The sequence below is a fragment of the Neopsephotus bourkii genome, unplaced genomic scaffold (assembly GCF_033783945.1).
Source record: "Neopsephotus bourkii isolate Nb327-2 ecotype Australia unplaced genomic scaffold, CSIRO-AGI_Nbou_v1 NB_1292, whole genome shotgun sequence".
Lineage (NCBI taxonomy): Eukaryota > Metazoa > Chordata > Aves > Psittaciformes > Psittacidae > Neopsephotus > Neopsephotus bourkii.
The window spans coordinates 1,686,456-1,701,514 of NW_026901776.1; the positions used below are offsets into that span (position 1 = coordinate 1,686,456).

At 36.7% G+C, this 15,059-nt stretch overlaps 1 protein-coding gene across 6 annotated transcripts in view; it reads left to right on the top strand.

Moving 5' to 3' along the window:
* The window catches only part of RYR2 (ryanodine receptor 2), a 381,518-nt gene that overhangs the window by 195,155 nt on the left and 171,304 nt on the right, over nucleotides 1-15,059 (top strand). For all 6 annotated transcript variants that reach the window (XM_061365725.1, XM_061365727.1, XM_061365728.1 and 3 more), the window contains 5 exons: nucleotides 5,624-5,742; nucleotides 6,180-6,313; nucleotides 8,281-8,522; nucleotides 12,074-12,266; nucleotides 14,059-14,275. In XM_061365725.1, the coding sequence (XP_061221709.1) occupies nucleotides 5,624-5,742; nucleotides 6,180-6,313; nucleotides 8,281-8,522; nucleotides 12,074-12,266; nucleotides 14,059-14,275 (905 nt within the window). The remainder of the gene's footprint in view (nucleotides 1-5,623; nucleotides 5,743-6,179; nucleotides 6,314-8,280; nucleotides 8,523-12,073; nucleotides 12,267-14,058; nucleotides 14,276-15,059) is intronic.

The window sequence follows — 15,059 nt, forward strand, 5'->3', positions numbered from 1 at the left end:
ACTAGGACCCCCAGGTCCCTCTCCCCTACACTGCTCTCTAACAGGTCGTTCCCCAACCTATACTGGAACCTGGGGTTGTTCCTGCCCAGATGCAGGACTCTACACTTTCCCTTGTTATATTTCATCAAGTTATTCCCTGCCCAACTCTCCAGCCTGTCCAGGTCTCGCTGGATGGCAGCACAGCCTTCTGGCGTGTCAGCCACTCCTCCCAGCTTAGTGTCATCAGCAAACTTGCTGATAGTACACTCAATTCCCTCATCTAAATCATTGATGAATATATTAAATAATACTGGTCCCAGTACCGACCCTTGAGGCACTCCACTAGATACAGGCCTCCAACTAGACTCCGCCCCATAGACTACAACTCTCTGGCTTCTCTCCTTCAGCCAGTTCACAGTCCACCTCACTACCCGATCATCCAGACCATGCTTCCTCAATTTAGCTGCGAGGATGCTGTGGGAGACTGTGTCAAACGCTTTGCTGAAGTCAAGGTAGACCACATCCACCACTCTGCCATCATCCATCCACTGTGTTATTTCCTCATAAAAGGCTATGAGTTTGGTCAAGCATGACTTCCCCTTGGTGAAGCCATGTTGACTGCCCCTCATAACCCTCTTATCCTTGATATGCCTTAAGATGGCACCAAGGATAAGGTGTTCCATCACTTTCCCAGGAATGGAGGTGAGGCTGACTGGTCTATAGTTACCCGGGTCCTCCTTGCCTTCTGAAGACAGGAGTGACATTTGCTTTCCTCCAGTCCTCAGGCACCTCTCCCATTTCCCAAGACTTGGTAAAGGTGATGGAGAGCAGTCTAGCAATGACATCTGCCATTTCCTTCATCACCTGCGGGTACATCCCATCTGGACCCATGGATTTATGGATATCCAGATTGCTCAACTGGTCTCTAACCCATTCCTCATCGACTAAGGTAAACCGCTCCATTGACCTGTCTTCATCTGAGGTCTCAGCGGTACAGGGCTCTTCAGGACTGCCTCCGGCAGAGTAGACAGAGACAAAGAAGGCATTCAGTAACTCTGCCATCTCTGTATCTTCGGGCACTAGGGCACTCATCCTGTTCATCAGTGGGCCTACATTGCCTCTGGTGTTAGTTTTATCTGCCATGTATTTGAAAAAGCTCTTTCTGCTGTCCTTGACCCCTCTTGCCAGCTTTAATTCCAAGGAGGCCTTAGTCATCCTAGCTGCCTTCCTACATCCTCTAGCAGCAGCCTTATATTCCTCCCAAGTGGCCAGCCCCTCCTTCCATGACCTGTAAACTCTCCTCTTCCACTTTAGCATACTCAGCAGTTCCCTATCTAGCCCTGCAGGTCTCCTGGCCCTCTTCCTTGACTTCTGACGTGTTGGGATGCTCTGATCTTGAGCTCGGAAAAAGCAGTCCTTGAATGCCAACCAACTATCTTGGGCCCCTTTACCTTCAAGCAGCCTTGTCCATGGGATTTCCCCTAGCAATTGCTTGAAAAGGCCAAAGTTTGCCCTGCTAAAGTTCAGGGTTGCAATTCTACTTGCTATTCTACTGGTCCTACCACACAAGATCCTGAATTCTACCATCTTGTGGTCGCTGCAACCAAGGCAGCCCTCAACCTTCACTGCTTCGATCAGACCATCCTTGTTAGTGAGGGTGAGATCCAGCAGTGCTCCTCTCCTGATTTTAGGATATTAAGGGAGGAATGTCAGGGAGGGAGTATGTCCCCCATTGTAAAAGTTCTTTGGTTTGTATTAGACTAGCAGATACCTGAAAAGAAATGTCACATACTTAACACAGTTCTCATCAGCTATTTACTGTGGCATTAATATAAGAGTGATATCCTGCTATTGCTGACCATCCTAAATAAAAATTGGGAGCTGTCTCAGATGCCATATACCATTTGGCATATGTTATCAAGTATCTTACCTCAGCTGTCATCAAAGGACCAGCAGCAGCCATGAGAACAGGTGTGTCCTATAGTAAACAGAGCAAATAAGGTGTTTGTATTCCCTTCAGCTTTGCAATAAATATTCATGTGCATTTTGTTTATTTGTTGTAAATCTGTTCCTGAGATGAACTGACGAACAGCATGGAAAAATGTTTTTAAATGTCAGTGATAGGAGCTTTCGTCCCTCTCAGAGCTAAGAGTGAGCTGCCATGGTAGTTTGCTCGCTGATTGGTAAGATCTGCAGTGGGTGATTGCCAATGCAAAGAGCAGTCATATGTTGATGCTTCTCTTGGGAGTTTTTTCTTCTGTTAACTATTTGGGCAAGCAGAGGGTTTACAAGTCAGTTATTCTTTTGCAGCGAAGGCTGATATAGAGACTTTGAAGTGTTTGTCTGTGTAAGCCCCTCCAGTCAGCAATGTTTTATCAGTATTTTTCCAGATTTTTTTTTTCATGTTTTTGATGCAGAACTATGGCTATAGAATGGGGACCCTGTTTATGCTCTGAATCATTGAGCTGCCCAAGATACAAGGCAACAGGAACATATGAGGCTGAATCTGTATCATTACTTTAGTTTTCAGCTGGTGATACAAACAGCTGCTTATAGCACTGGTGTCTAGTTAGAGATTTACTGATCATCTTATCACTGTAGCTAGTATATTAGGTGTAGAGATCCTAAAATGTCATAACTGAACAGTCATGTTGGTTTACAGCTCTGCAGCTGGTCATCTTGCTTTCATGAACATTTGAGTAACAAACAATTTAAACTGAAACAACCATTTAAAAAATGGCAAAATTACAGGCTAGAGCTTCTCTTCACTGTGGTCCACCTCTGGTGGGAGGACATTCATCTAAGGAGAATTTTCTCCCAGTTATGCAGTTGCATGGATTTGACTACAACCTTTTTAATTTCAGTGCATTTCCGTAGTTGTTCATGGTGAAGTTCTTTCCTAAGAGGCCTAGTTTTACATCTGAAACATTCATGGCTAGGTTTTTCCAAAATAATGCAAAAGTTTGCATTCAACTTTTGAAGGTTTAAGATTGAATCTCTTATGAAAGCTCTAAAAGTGTTGTGCTACTTAGTTCCTGTTATGTATGTATTTAAAAAATTAATCACAAACTAAAAATAAGGCTTGAAAATAAAAAGGTAAATGTTTATGATATTATAGCAAGGTATGAGACTAATTCCGTAAACTGCAAAGTAGTCTGACATTGCAGTTGTACTGTTTAATGAACCCCAGGACATACTGCGAAAATTCTGAAGGTACTAATATCTGCAATGGTTGTTTGTTCTCTGTTTTCTGAAGGAACTAGGCCACTTGAAATCCTCCCCCATATGTTCTGGTAATGTAAAGTCCACGTTACCTCCAAAGCTGATTTTATAATTATGACTTTTTCAGGTTTTGAGGGAGCCAGTTATACAAGATGCTAATTATGCTGTTCTTTAGTTATCTTGAGAGGCACAGTAGGTTCAGCTTTTAGTATGTAAATGTGCTTTTGCGATTTTATGTGGGATGATTTCTTGCCAGACCTTAAGATTTATATGGCTTGACAGGGGTGAGGATAGGCACTCTTCAATTTACAATGGTAGGTCTACAATAGGAGAAATACTGGATTAGAACTTTTAAATAAGAATGCCTGGCTGCATGTATTCACCTAAAATAATGAAATAATTTTGTAATGTAGGCTGTTTGTGGGGAAGAAAGACCATGGTTTGTTAATCACACCAAAATTAAGTTTGCCATAGACATTGAAGTTGTTAGTTAGATCTACTGCAGGTGGTTTTTTGAGTGTGTTGCGTGAAAGATTTGATGCCATAACCTATTATCGGTAAGATTCTTATTTTCATTTTTTCTTATCCTTGAACTAAAAATGTTATGGAAACAGAATAAAGGTATTAAATATATAAACAGCATTTGTGACTTGACTGTAAAGGTTAGGTTAGAAATTGATTCAGTTCCTGATCTTCACTGAAGCAAAATAAAGAAAATTAAAATTTGTATAAATGTGCCTGAGAGTAGACCAGAAGTGAGATATAATAGGAGTGAATAATAAAATGCAAATGCTTCAGCTGTCTTCAATGCATAAATTAAGATTAGACTGGTCTTTCACTCTGAAATATATTCCAGATGGGATTAACAAATCCTACTGAAATTTTCAAGGCTTTAAAAGTAGGGTAATAAAAAAAATAGAATAAGGCAAGTTAGTAATCTAATACCATCCAAGTGAAGATTTTTGGGTTTTTGTTTTGGTTGGTTTTTTTTTTTTTTTGTCTCAAAAATGCTTCCTCAATTAACTCTTTCATTTTTGGCTTGTGAGAGTCTTTATGGTCAGTTATTTACAATGTGCCAGACTATATGGTATTGTTACTCAGGAATTATTAAAAAACCTCAAAAGGATATGCGTGTGTGTAAAAATTTCCCTGATAAATACATATTTTTTTGTGCTTAAATTTGCATTTCTAACTTTTTTTTATTGTTATAAATTGAAAATCTTGTCCTTATTATTTACAAATTCAGAAAACCTCAGGTATATACTGAGGACAGTTATGCGAATGAAACCACAATCTTTAAATCTGTAAACATTAGCTGTCATTTATGGTACACATTTTTTCAGTGATTTATTCAAAACCACTGGAAATCTAATAGAAGAGCACTTACTGTCCTCTATAAGCTTTATAGTCAATCTGTAATCTTAAGGTGAGAGGGAGGCAGCTGATTATCATAAAGACTGTTTCATAGCTATTTTCTGTGTCATCAGTCTTGGCACTGAGACTAAAAACCTGTGTTCAGTTGGTAGCGATTTGGAACGTGGTTTGTTTTTTTAGCTGATCTTTGTCTTATGTTGTAGTGGCTGATGATCTCTTATGAAAGAAAGATCAGAGTACTCTTACTGAAAAAGTCCTTTTGTCTGATGACTTTTTTCCCCCCACACCAAGAGGAGTTTACAGTGCTACCTTCTTTTTTTTTGTTTTTAGTAAAGGAGAGCATGGCAAAGAGCAGGTGACTCTTTTAAGGATAATGATTCTTGATGAAAATGACTGCTGCTTTATTGGAATTGAAATTGCATTTAATTGAGGGACTGCTGGAGATTTTCTATTTCTTCCTTGCACCTATTAGTTTCATGCTAGTTGCTACCTGTTTGCTCTTTCAATAACATTGCTGTGGCTCTCAGTATAGCTGTCAAATACAAAGAAATTATTTTAGCTGTTAAATACAAAGAAATTATTTACAGTGAGTCAGTATATGGGAATTTACCTCTGCTTTCTGATTCAGAGGTATTTGATTCCATTAGCAGTTCACATGGTTTTCTAAGGAAAAAAATGGAAAACTGTAAATACAGACAGTATATTTTATGTTTGCGATATGTATGCAGTGTGAAGTCTTCACCTTTTCAATGAAAACTAGCATTTTACCAGTTTTGTTTGATTTTGTGTTAATTATCACATGATTATTATTAAAATTTCAGATCAATTTACTTTTTCTTTTTTCTTTATCACCTTTCTGGTTTTTTACTGCATTCACTTATTTTGGGAAATCTAGAAGTACATCAATGCTGGTTTTGTTTTGTTTGTCATATACAATGTCTTGGGATTTTTTAGACTATTCTATGTTGGTGAGCAGTATATTAGGCAGGATTATGTGCAGTTATTATTTTATATGCACTTCGAACAATCTTTTATTTCCCAATCCCAGGAATTCTAGAGGTTTTACACTGTGTGTTGGTGGAAAGCCCAGAAGCTCTAAACATTATTAAAGAAGGACATATTAAATCAATCATTTGTCTTTTGGACAAACATGGAAGAAACCATAAGGTAGGCAATGAGACAAGTATGTTTTGGTGGGCATTTGTGAACAAAGCAAGCAGGTTGTTCTGTGTAGAAATTAGATTTAAAATACTTTAATTAAATATTCACTGTTCGGAATGAAACTTTTCCTAAAAGGCATATGTGCAGTTTGAAGAAGCCAAGGGGAATGTTATCTTCTTTTTAATAATGACATTGGTAAACACTAATTTAAGCACTAATTCTCAAGGGAAGCAGAAAGAATATATCTTGTTAGAAGAATTTTAGAATTGTTGTAAAGTAAAACTACTATGTTAGATGAATTACATACATACTTGTCTTCTGGTAACAAAGTCTGTAACATTATATTGCCTGAAGTAACTCACAGTGATGATAAAAAGACATTATGAAAAATATTTAAAATAATTTTAATTTAATTTATTTATTTATTTATTGCTTTTCCCCAGGTTTTGGATGTTCTGTGTTCTCTCTGTGTTTGTCATGGAGTGGCTGTGCGGTCCAATCAACATCTAATCTGTGATAATCTCCTGCCAGGAAGAGATCTGCTCTTACAGACGCGCCTTGTCAACCACGTGCGCAGGTAAAAAATCACCTCATATACTTCTAGAAGAAAAGTGTATTGGTCTTATGTGATAAAACATCTTATTTTATAAGCAATCAGTTCAGTAAAGTCTGCATTTATACTGACTTGTATTTATCAGCCTGCATTAACTCTCTTTCCTCATTCTGCATTCCCTATGCCACAAGGCTACTGTGTGCTGGGGCTGGCTTAGAGGTACATTTTTCTGACTAGACAGCTGCATGTAGAAAGAAAATATTTATAGAATTTATAACGCAGTCCAGTGGAGAGATGTGAAAACTAGGTACATTCAGCCTAAAAGTCTAAAATATTTTTTGTGGTATGGGTAGCCAACCGTTGAAGAAATATGCTTAGCATGGATTTTTGATACTTCTGTACTCTATGGCTTTAAGTACAGATTGGGTGGCTTTCTTAGTACAAAGCTGATCAGTACTGCTTATCTGGAGATGAGGGCCTAGATTCAATATTATCCTTTAGATAATAGACCTTTAGATGTATACCTACATATCACTATTTAACCCAATATTGGTCAGCACAGTAATAGTTTTGCCTTTCAACTGAAGTACTTCTCAAGTGTTTTAAAATAAACAGCCATAGCAACATCAAATTGACATTAAGGCTTGATACAACCACTGTGAATTACTGAGTTATGCAGGACTTGGAGTAAAGAAGGAGGGGTAAAGAGAATTTTGAAATAGATTAGACTTTACTTTTGTATCTTTGTAAGTGTTATTCTCTTGAATGGATCATCAGTGTTACAGAATGCAGTTTGCTATACAAAATTAAAGCTGCACTGTATACCTACAACATTTATGTTGGTAACTGGTGAATAGCTTTCATTTTTGTCTGTAGGATTTCACATCTATTAAATGTTCAAACACATGAAATATTATAATTGGTATCTGAATGAGGATACTGTTTCTGTTACTGAAACAAACACTTTTTTTTACTTTAGCTGTATAGATCATTTTTCACCAGAATAAATAAATAAATAAATAAATAAATACATTGAGCCCCAGCTGCTGGGAACAAAATTCCAGGTTGCTGCAAACACAGACCTGCTGTCGGTGAAGAAAGAGTTCGTATACGAACTGTTATAGGAGCTTGACCCATACAAATCCATGTTCCCTGACATTATACACCAAGGCTTTTAAGAGCTGGCTGCTGTTGTGAGGCCATGCTGTCTTCGTGATCTTTGAGAAGCTGTATTAATTCAGCTGTGTTCCAGAAGACTAGAAAAAGGCAAATGTCACTTCATCTACAAGAAGGGCTCAAAGTAGGATCTAGGAAATTACAGGCCCATCAGTCTTACTTCAGTCCCTGGAAAAGTTACAGAATTAATCATCTGGGGTGCTATCACAAGTCAAATGGAGCATGATGGGATAAGCCAACATGGATTCACATGGAGCAAATTGTCCTTGACAAAGCTGATCACCTCCTATGACAAAGTAACCTGCTCAGTTGATGTGGGTGGAGTGCTGGACATAGTCTACCTGAATTTCGTTGAGGTTTTTGATAGATTCCCACAACCTCTTCGTAAAGAAACGGATGCATTGTGGTCTAGGCAAGTGGTCTGTGTGGTGGGTGGGGAACTGGCTGACCATCTGCAAAAGTTACTCCTGGGGAGATTCCAACTGGAAAAGAGGTAAATTTTTCACAATGAGAAAAATTAGCCATTAGAATAATCTCTCCACGGAAGTGGTGTACTCCCCAACACTGGACACTGTTAAGATTTACCTGGAAAGGGTGCTGGGCCATGTAGTTTAGATCATGCTTTGTCAAGACAGGTTAGAGTAGATAATCCTTGGAGTCTCTTCCAACCTGGTATTCTAGGAAATAAAATTACTTCTATTTTTTTTTATCACACAAAGCAGGCAATAAAATTTGAATTCAGTGAAATGTCTGCAGTAATTCATCATGGTTTTGAGATAGGTTTTCAATAACTGCTTTTATTCTTTCTGTTTAAGCATGCGACCCAACATCTTCTTGGGGATTAGTGAAAGCTCTGCCCAATACAGGAAATGGTACTATGAACTTATGGTGGACCATCTAGAGCCCTTTGTGACTGCAGAATCAACTCATCTACGAGTGGGCTGGGCTTCAACAGAGGGCTACTCGCCATATCCAGGGGGAGGAGCAGAATGGGGAGGAAATGGTGTTGGTGATGACTTGTATTCTTACGGCTTCGATGGTCTGCATCTGTGGTCAGGTATTCTGTTTTGGTTTTTGTTTGGTTTGGTTGTGATTTTTTGTGGGGTGGGGTTTGTTTGTTTTGGTGGCTGTTTTTTTTCTGTTGTTGTTGGTTTGGTCTGGGTTTTTTTCTGTTTAATGTTAGAACATTGTTTGCAATTCTGGTGGATTGTTTGCAACATTAGCAAAGTGAATCAGATGTTTCGGTTGACACTAGCAATATACAGATATACAGAAATAGTAATGCAGATAGACTAATAATTTATTCAGTAAATATTCCCATTTCAGCCTGGGAATGATTTTTATTTAAAACGTCAAAGGTGCAAACTATGAAGTAAGACAGTCAGTTCACTGTCTTGCTTCTGTCTATCAGTACTTCCATCATACTATGTGATAGTCCAAGAACAACCTGAGAGGTTTAATTCACAGGAGAGAATCTTTTTTTTTTTCCCCTAATAAAAAATATTATTAATATGGATCTCTAGGAGGTTAGAAATACTTTAGAGGTGAAGAAGATTTTTATGTATGCTTTTTGCCATGTATTTAAAAAACATATTTTTCCATAGTAATGTTTTGATTACATGTATTAAGACTGACTGTATTACAAAACTTGCAGAACCATGTTCCTATCATGCATATAGTGTATTTGGTGAGGTATTCATCTTTAAAATGTTATTGATGCACCTGGGCTCTATTCATTAATAGTAATTTCTATATGCAAATTATAGTATTAAAGGAAGCTGAACTGAGTATCTAAATTGTTTTTATTTACTGTTGATTCTGCAAATATCTTATTCTCTCAGCAAAATCAGAAAAATAAGAAAGACATCTTTGTCACTTATTTCAACTTCTGTGAAAACATTCCCAGGTACAATGAATTATTTTACACTTGGACATTCATAAGCTTCTTGAATAAATTTTCTAGCGTGGTTTCACTTTGTTGAGAAAAATTTTTTTCCTTTGGTTTTCAGAGATTACTGGGCAGTGGTGGACTGTAGAACTGATAGGAAACTGAGTTAGCCCATTGGATTTGCAGTTCTTACCACTATGAAGATATGAGCAAGTTTTCTAAACTGCAGACAAGAGAGACAGCTGTAATTGAATTTTGAGGCATTTTGGCTTGGTACTTGAAAAAGCATAAAGTTTTACATGTCAAAAGAATTTTCCAACCAAAATAGCAATTGATTGTATTATAAAATAATAACATATAGTCTGGAGTGGGAATTTAGGAAAGTAGCTGCCAGTTTGCCTCTGATGTACAGTGAGAACTGCTTTGGAACAATGATGTATAATTAATGGTGCCATTAAAGCTGTGTCATAACTGAGTTTGCAGATAAATTATTATTACAGAAGAACTAGAAAATAATGAGCCAACTGAAATAAGTTTTGTAGTTAGTGTCCTCTGTAGGGAGGAAGAAAAGATTACTGAAAACCTAAATTATTTTTCTACCACTGGAAACTTTTTAATCAGAAAGGTTTGCATTTCCTCATATTTTTTGCACCTTCTACTTCATAAACTCCAGCTCTAGTTAGAGGAAGTGAAACTGTAAGCAATGGAAATACAAAAGAATAAATGAACAAATGTTTGTGGTTTTCAAACCTATAATCCAGCCCAGTCAAAAAAAATCAGACCACCTTTGTATATCCAAATTTTATATATTAATTTCTGTTGTGAATGTGGCTGGTAGAGTTGAAAAGTTTTCTGTCATAATTTACATTCTTATGTAAGACATATCTCTCAAACTCGAAAGGACTTCAAGTAGTTCAATGCTGAAAATCATGGCCTTCTTTTTTCTTCTACAATCCCCTTGGTCAATCTCTTCAATGACATTTTAAAAATTAATCTTCTGAGCATGAAGCATTTACTGCATTAACGAATAGAAACAATGATTTCTACTCCAAGATTTCTGTTTTGGACTGAGACTTTACCAGAATCCCATTTGTTTTTTCAGTCCTTCAATTACTTCTTTAACATGGGGAAATGAAATTCATAGTTTTTTAAGCCTAAGGTCAGAAAAGGTACTTAGATACTTTAGTCTGCTGCATTTTCATCAAAGACCAGTACTTGTTTCTGTTAACAGTCAGCCTTGCATTGATGCCAATAACCTATATTTGGCTAAATTTTAATGGGTAACTGCATTTAATCTCAAGTCGTATGTCTTAAGGAGATGAAGTATCCATTCTTTGTTGATAACTCTTTTAGACTTTAATTATCCCTGCCATTAAATGATTGTCCCTTTCAGAGATTTATCTGCTATTCTTTTTTAGCAGTGCTTTGTATAGATTTCTCAATTTGCGAGGAACCCTTAGGATTGCTCTGTCATTCCACTGCCTTTGCTCATAGATCTGACTGTTCTTACTTATTTCTTGATCTTGAAATGGTGTAGGGAAGAAGGAAGAGCATCTGAAAACTTTTTTCCCCCAGCTATACTGCTGACTGCCCTATCAAGACAGGCAGATTGCACAAGAACACCTTCACCTGTTCTATAGTCTGCAGTTTATGTGGCAGTATCGGGAAGTAGTTTTCCATATGTAGAGTGTTAGCAGTGTTGGTTTTTAATTTTCCTCAGCGTGAGGGGTGGTGTGTCTATGAAAATTTATCTGCAGAAGAATTACTGAGAATTTTTCTTTCCTTATTTCTGATGCTGTTAAAAACAGATGCCATCTTCATGTCCTTGGAAATACAGTGCTTTTAATTAAGTACTTCATGTTTACAGAAGTTGGATAGCATAATTAAAATATAGTGCTCTGTTCTTAATAAGCATTATGGTTTACCTCTTGTAGACATTGCATATGTTATTTTTAGAAAATATGTCTAGAAATATTTTCATACAACTTTCATGCTTTTTTTTTGTAGATGGCAGTAAATTTCAGAGAAATTTTCTATTTTTGTATTCCATAAGTTATTTCTCTTGGGAAGCAGACATGATTGTGTAAATGTAATCTGACGCAAGAGAGAATGGTCCTTTAGAAATCACACAAACCTTTTAAATAAAAAATACATATATTACTGAATATATATGCCTCAAAATTGCTGCTGTCTTTGTATATGCCAGAAAAATGCTGGGTTGCAGTTTGATTATGAAAATGAGTAGTATCATCCTACACAAGTTTGAAGGGGTACTATGATGTGGCCCTTAATAACAGGAAGTACCTTTCTTCTAAATAATTTCTGTTATGATACTTACATTGAATAATGATGCATTATTTACCAAAATATACTAGGTTTCATATTAAATATTAACAATTGCTTTTCAATTTGAATTTCTAGTATTGTAAGGAATAAAGTTTAATTTTCTTGACTTTCGTTGTTTATATTGGTATCGGTAATTATTTTCTCTTAAATGTGATTTAGTTTTATTATTTATGATAAAAATAGCTTTGTAGATATGAATGTACATTTCTGTTCGCTACAGAGGAAGTTTAAAATCAGGTCTGGGACATTATAGGTTAGATATTTATGTATTAATGTGTTTGTCTTCTGTTGCTGTATATTCTTTCTCTTTTTTTAGGCTGCTGTGAAAACCTGTACATTTTCTGAAGCTTTGCTACATGTGTTTCCTTCCACAGGTTGTGTAGCACGAACAGTAAATTCTCCCAACCAACATCTATTAAGAACTGACGATGTTATTAGCTGTTGTTTGGATCTAAGTGCCCCCAGCATCTCCTTCCGGATAAATGGTCAGCCAGTTCAAGGAATGTTTGAGAATTTCAACATTGATGGCCTCTTCTTCCCAGTTGTCAGCTTCTCTGCAGGAATAAAGTTAGCATCCCATTTCAGTTTTGTTTTCTTTTTTTTCCCCCCTCCCAGAATATATATATATATCTTTTTTTTTTTTTTTTTTTTTTTTTGTTGTTGTTTTAATGTATACCGAATAATTTCCTGGCTATCTGCTCTCATTTCCCTTTTTGACATCTGCTTCTTTGGCACAGTTCCAGTTCTTGGATAGTGGGAGGTAAAAAGGGGTACTGAACAGATAGTGTATGTGTTGTTGTTCAGCACATGAGTGTATTCAGGTATTCTATTTGTATTCTATTTGCAAATAGACCTTAGAAACAGCTTCTTCAACATTTCTTCACGGACACATTGTTACACATTCACTCCAGGACAGCATTTTACCTATATGGGAAGAAAAACATCAACCTTCAATATTAAAAATATATTGGCTTTAATTCACTTGTTATGAGGTAGTAACTATTACTTGAAGATGCATTATTGGCACTTACCTTAAGAAATGGTGGCGGTATACTTTTTTTTACAGCAGAATGAGTTAATATGAAATCAGTCCATCTGTATTCTGGTTGCTGTACTAGTTTTCTATAGAATTTCAAGTCACACCTAAGTTGCCAGACTTCTGCTTCCAGGTATTGAAGAGTTTGAGACTATAATATTAAAAAGGGTTCTGTTATGCTTCAGTGGGGGATCAACTTCAGCAGGACAGGCAAAGGTAAAGGCTGGTAGCTGATTTCTGTTGGAGACAGAGCAATGCTTTTTGAGAGATCAAAGACCATGATGGATACTGCAGAAGCTAGGAGCTGTCTCACAGATGGCATGACAGCCTCTCATTGCAGATGCAAAATGTACTTTAGACTTTGCCTTAGATAATAGAGGAGATATAATGTGGAAAAAGAGATGCATGCTTCAAAATGCAAAACTATAAACCTTCATGTTTTTTCTCTGTCATGAGAGAAACATCTGACAGATATTATTTGTGTGCTGAGTGTGGTTTTGGAGAGTGTTCTGGTATAGCATTGACAAAAATCTTATAAGATACTTGGTGGAGAGAAGAGAAACAAAATTCTGTGTTGAGACTAGTTTTTCTGTGTGTTTTTTGATTCCTTCTGGATGGCAATGTTCTGGAAAAAATTTTTAGTATTATACCATTGCTGCTTCATGGTCACCTTCATTCATTGAATTTTTCAGTAGCAAAGCCCCATGACAAATTCACCATTTTGTAATAAAGAAAAAAGACCCTAAGTTTTTTGAACTTTAGAATAAAAGGCCCTAGGTTTTTACTAACACGAAAAGTATAAATTTAAGGGAACGAAATACAGGAGTATTGTCTCCTGAGGATTTCGTGTTCTGTAAGGAAAAGAAAGAACCATATTCCATGGAGGCTCATTTCTCAAATGAAAGAGAATGGAGAACTCAAAAGTGAGAGGTCAAAAGTGGTTGATTGATTACTTTGGGTTATAACTTCTGCCTTCTCAGACGCAAAAGGCTGCATCTTCCTTCCTAGGTGTACTAAGTACACTGATTATTCTCTCTCTCTCCATTTCTTTTCATCTCATGATTTAGAATACTTATATGGAAGTGGAAATTAACTAGAAGAAAGGTTTGCTTTTCCCCATGTTTTTTGCATCTCCTACATCATAAATTCTAACTCATCAGAGGGAGTTAAACTGTAAGAACTGCATAAAAGTTGCGACATTGAGTTTTTTTTTTTTTTAATCCTATTTTTATAAATAGTGTAGAATAGATGTTAAACTTTAAAACTGATTAGGTTTGACACAAGGGGTGTCTCAGTTATCTAAAGTAACTCTGATTTTTACAGGGTACGTTTCTTGCTTGGAGGTCGCCATGGAGAGTTCAAGTTCCTTCCTCCACCTGGATATGCCCCGTGCTTTGAAGCTGTCCTACCAAAAGAGAAGCTGAAAGTGGAGCAAAGCCGAGAATACAAGCAGGATCGTAGCTATACCAGAGATCTACTAGGTCCCACTATCTCTCTGTCACAAGCAGCTTTCACTCCAGTTCCTGTAGATACTAGCCAGGTATGGAAAGATTGCATTTTCACTTTTAAACACTTACTATAAGTCTGTGTTATTTCACATTTGATTGAATTCGCAGCTTGTCTCAAACTTGTGTTCTCGTGGGATTTGGCTGGTACATTCCATTGCAGGAAGCTGATAAACGGTGCATTAAGTCCTTATAGTGATCACTAGATATTTCATATTCAGTTCACAAACACTGTAATGCAGAATGCTTTACCCTTAATATTAGAGTAAGCAAAAAAGATTATTTGAACTTCTTGTTCTGTTACTAGACATTTTTATTACCGTTTAAGTACACTCTCTGAGGACTGCATTGTGATAAGACTTTTATACAAGCTTCAGCTCTAATTCTTTACTGGACAGGCAGGTTAATGAGAGTGGCACTTGGCTCACTGTGACAGTAAATGTCAGGCACTGAAGTTATAGGGTTTTTTTGTTTGTTTTGTTTTTGTTGTTGTTTTTGTTTGTTTTTTCCAAAAGCACTAATTCTTTTATACCAAAGAGCTCCAGCTCTGATCACAGACAACAAGAGTTCATTTGACCAGAGTTTGAGATGGTATGAATTTTTAAACACTATGTGCTCAGATTTTAGTATATTTAGGAGCTAATTCCTGAAAAAAAAACCCACATAAAAAACCCACCAAAACTGATAGTTTATTGCTATTATGAACTAAATATATCATTCTACATGTGTCATGTGCTGTTCTGTAACACCAGCAATTACTGTGATATTATCATGATTCACAGAACTGTGTATTTCATGTCTGATTTTTGAGGTAAATCA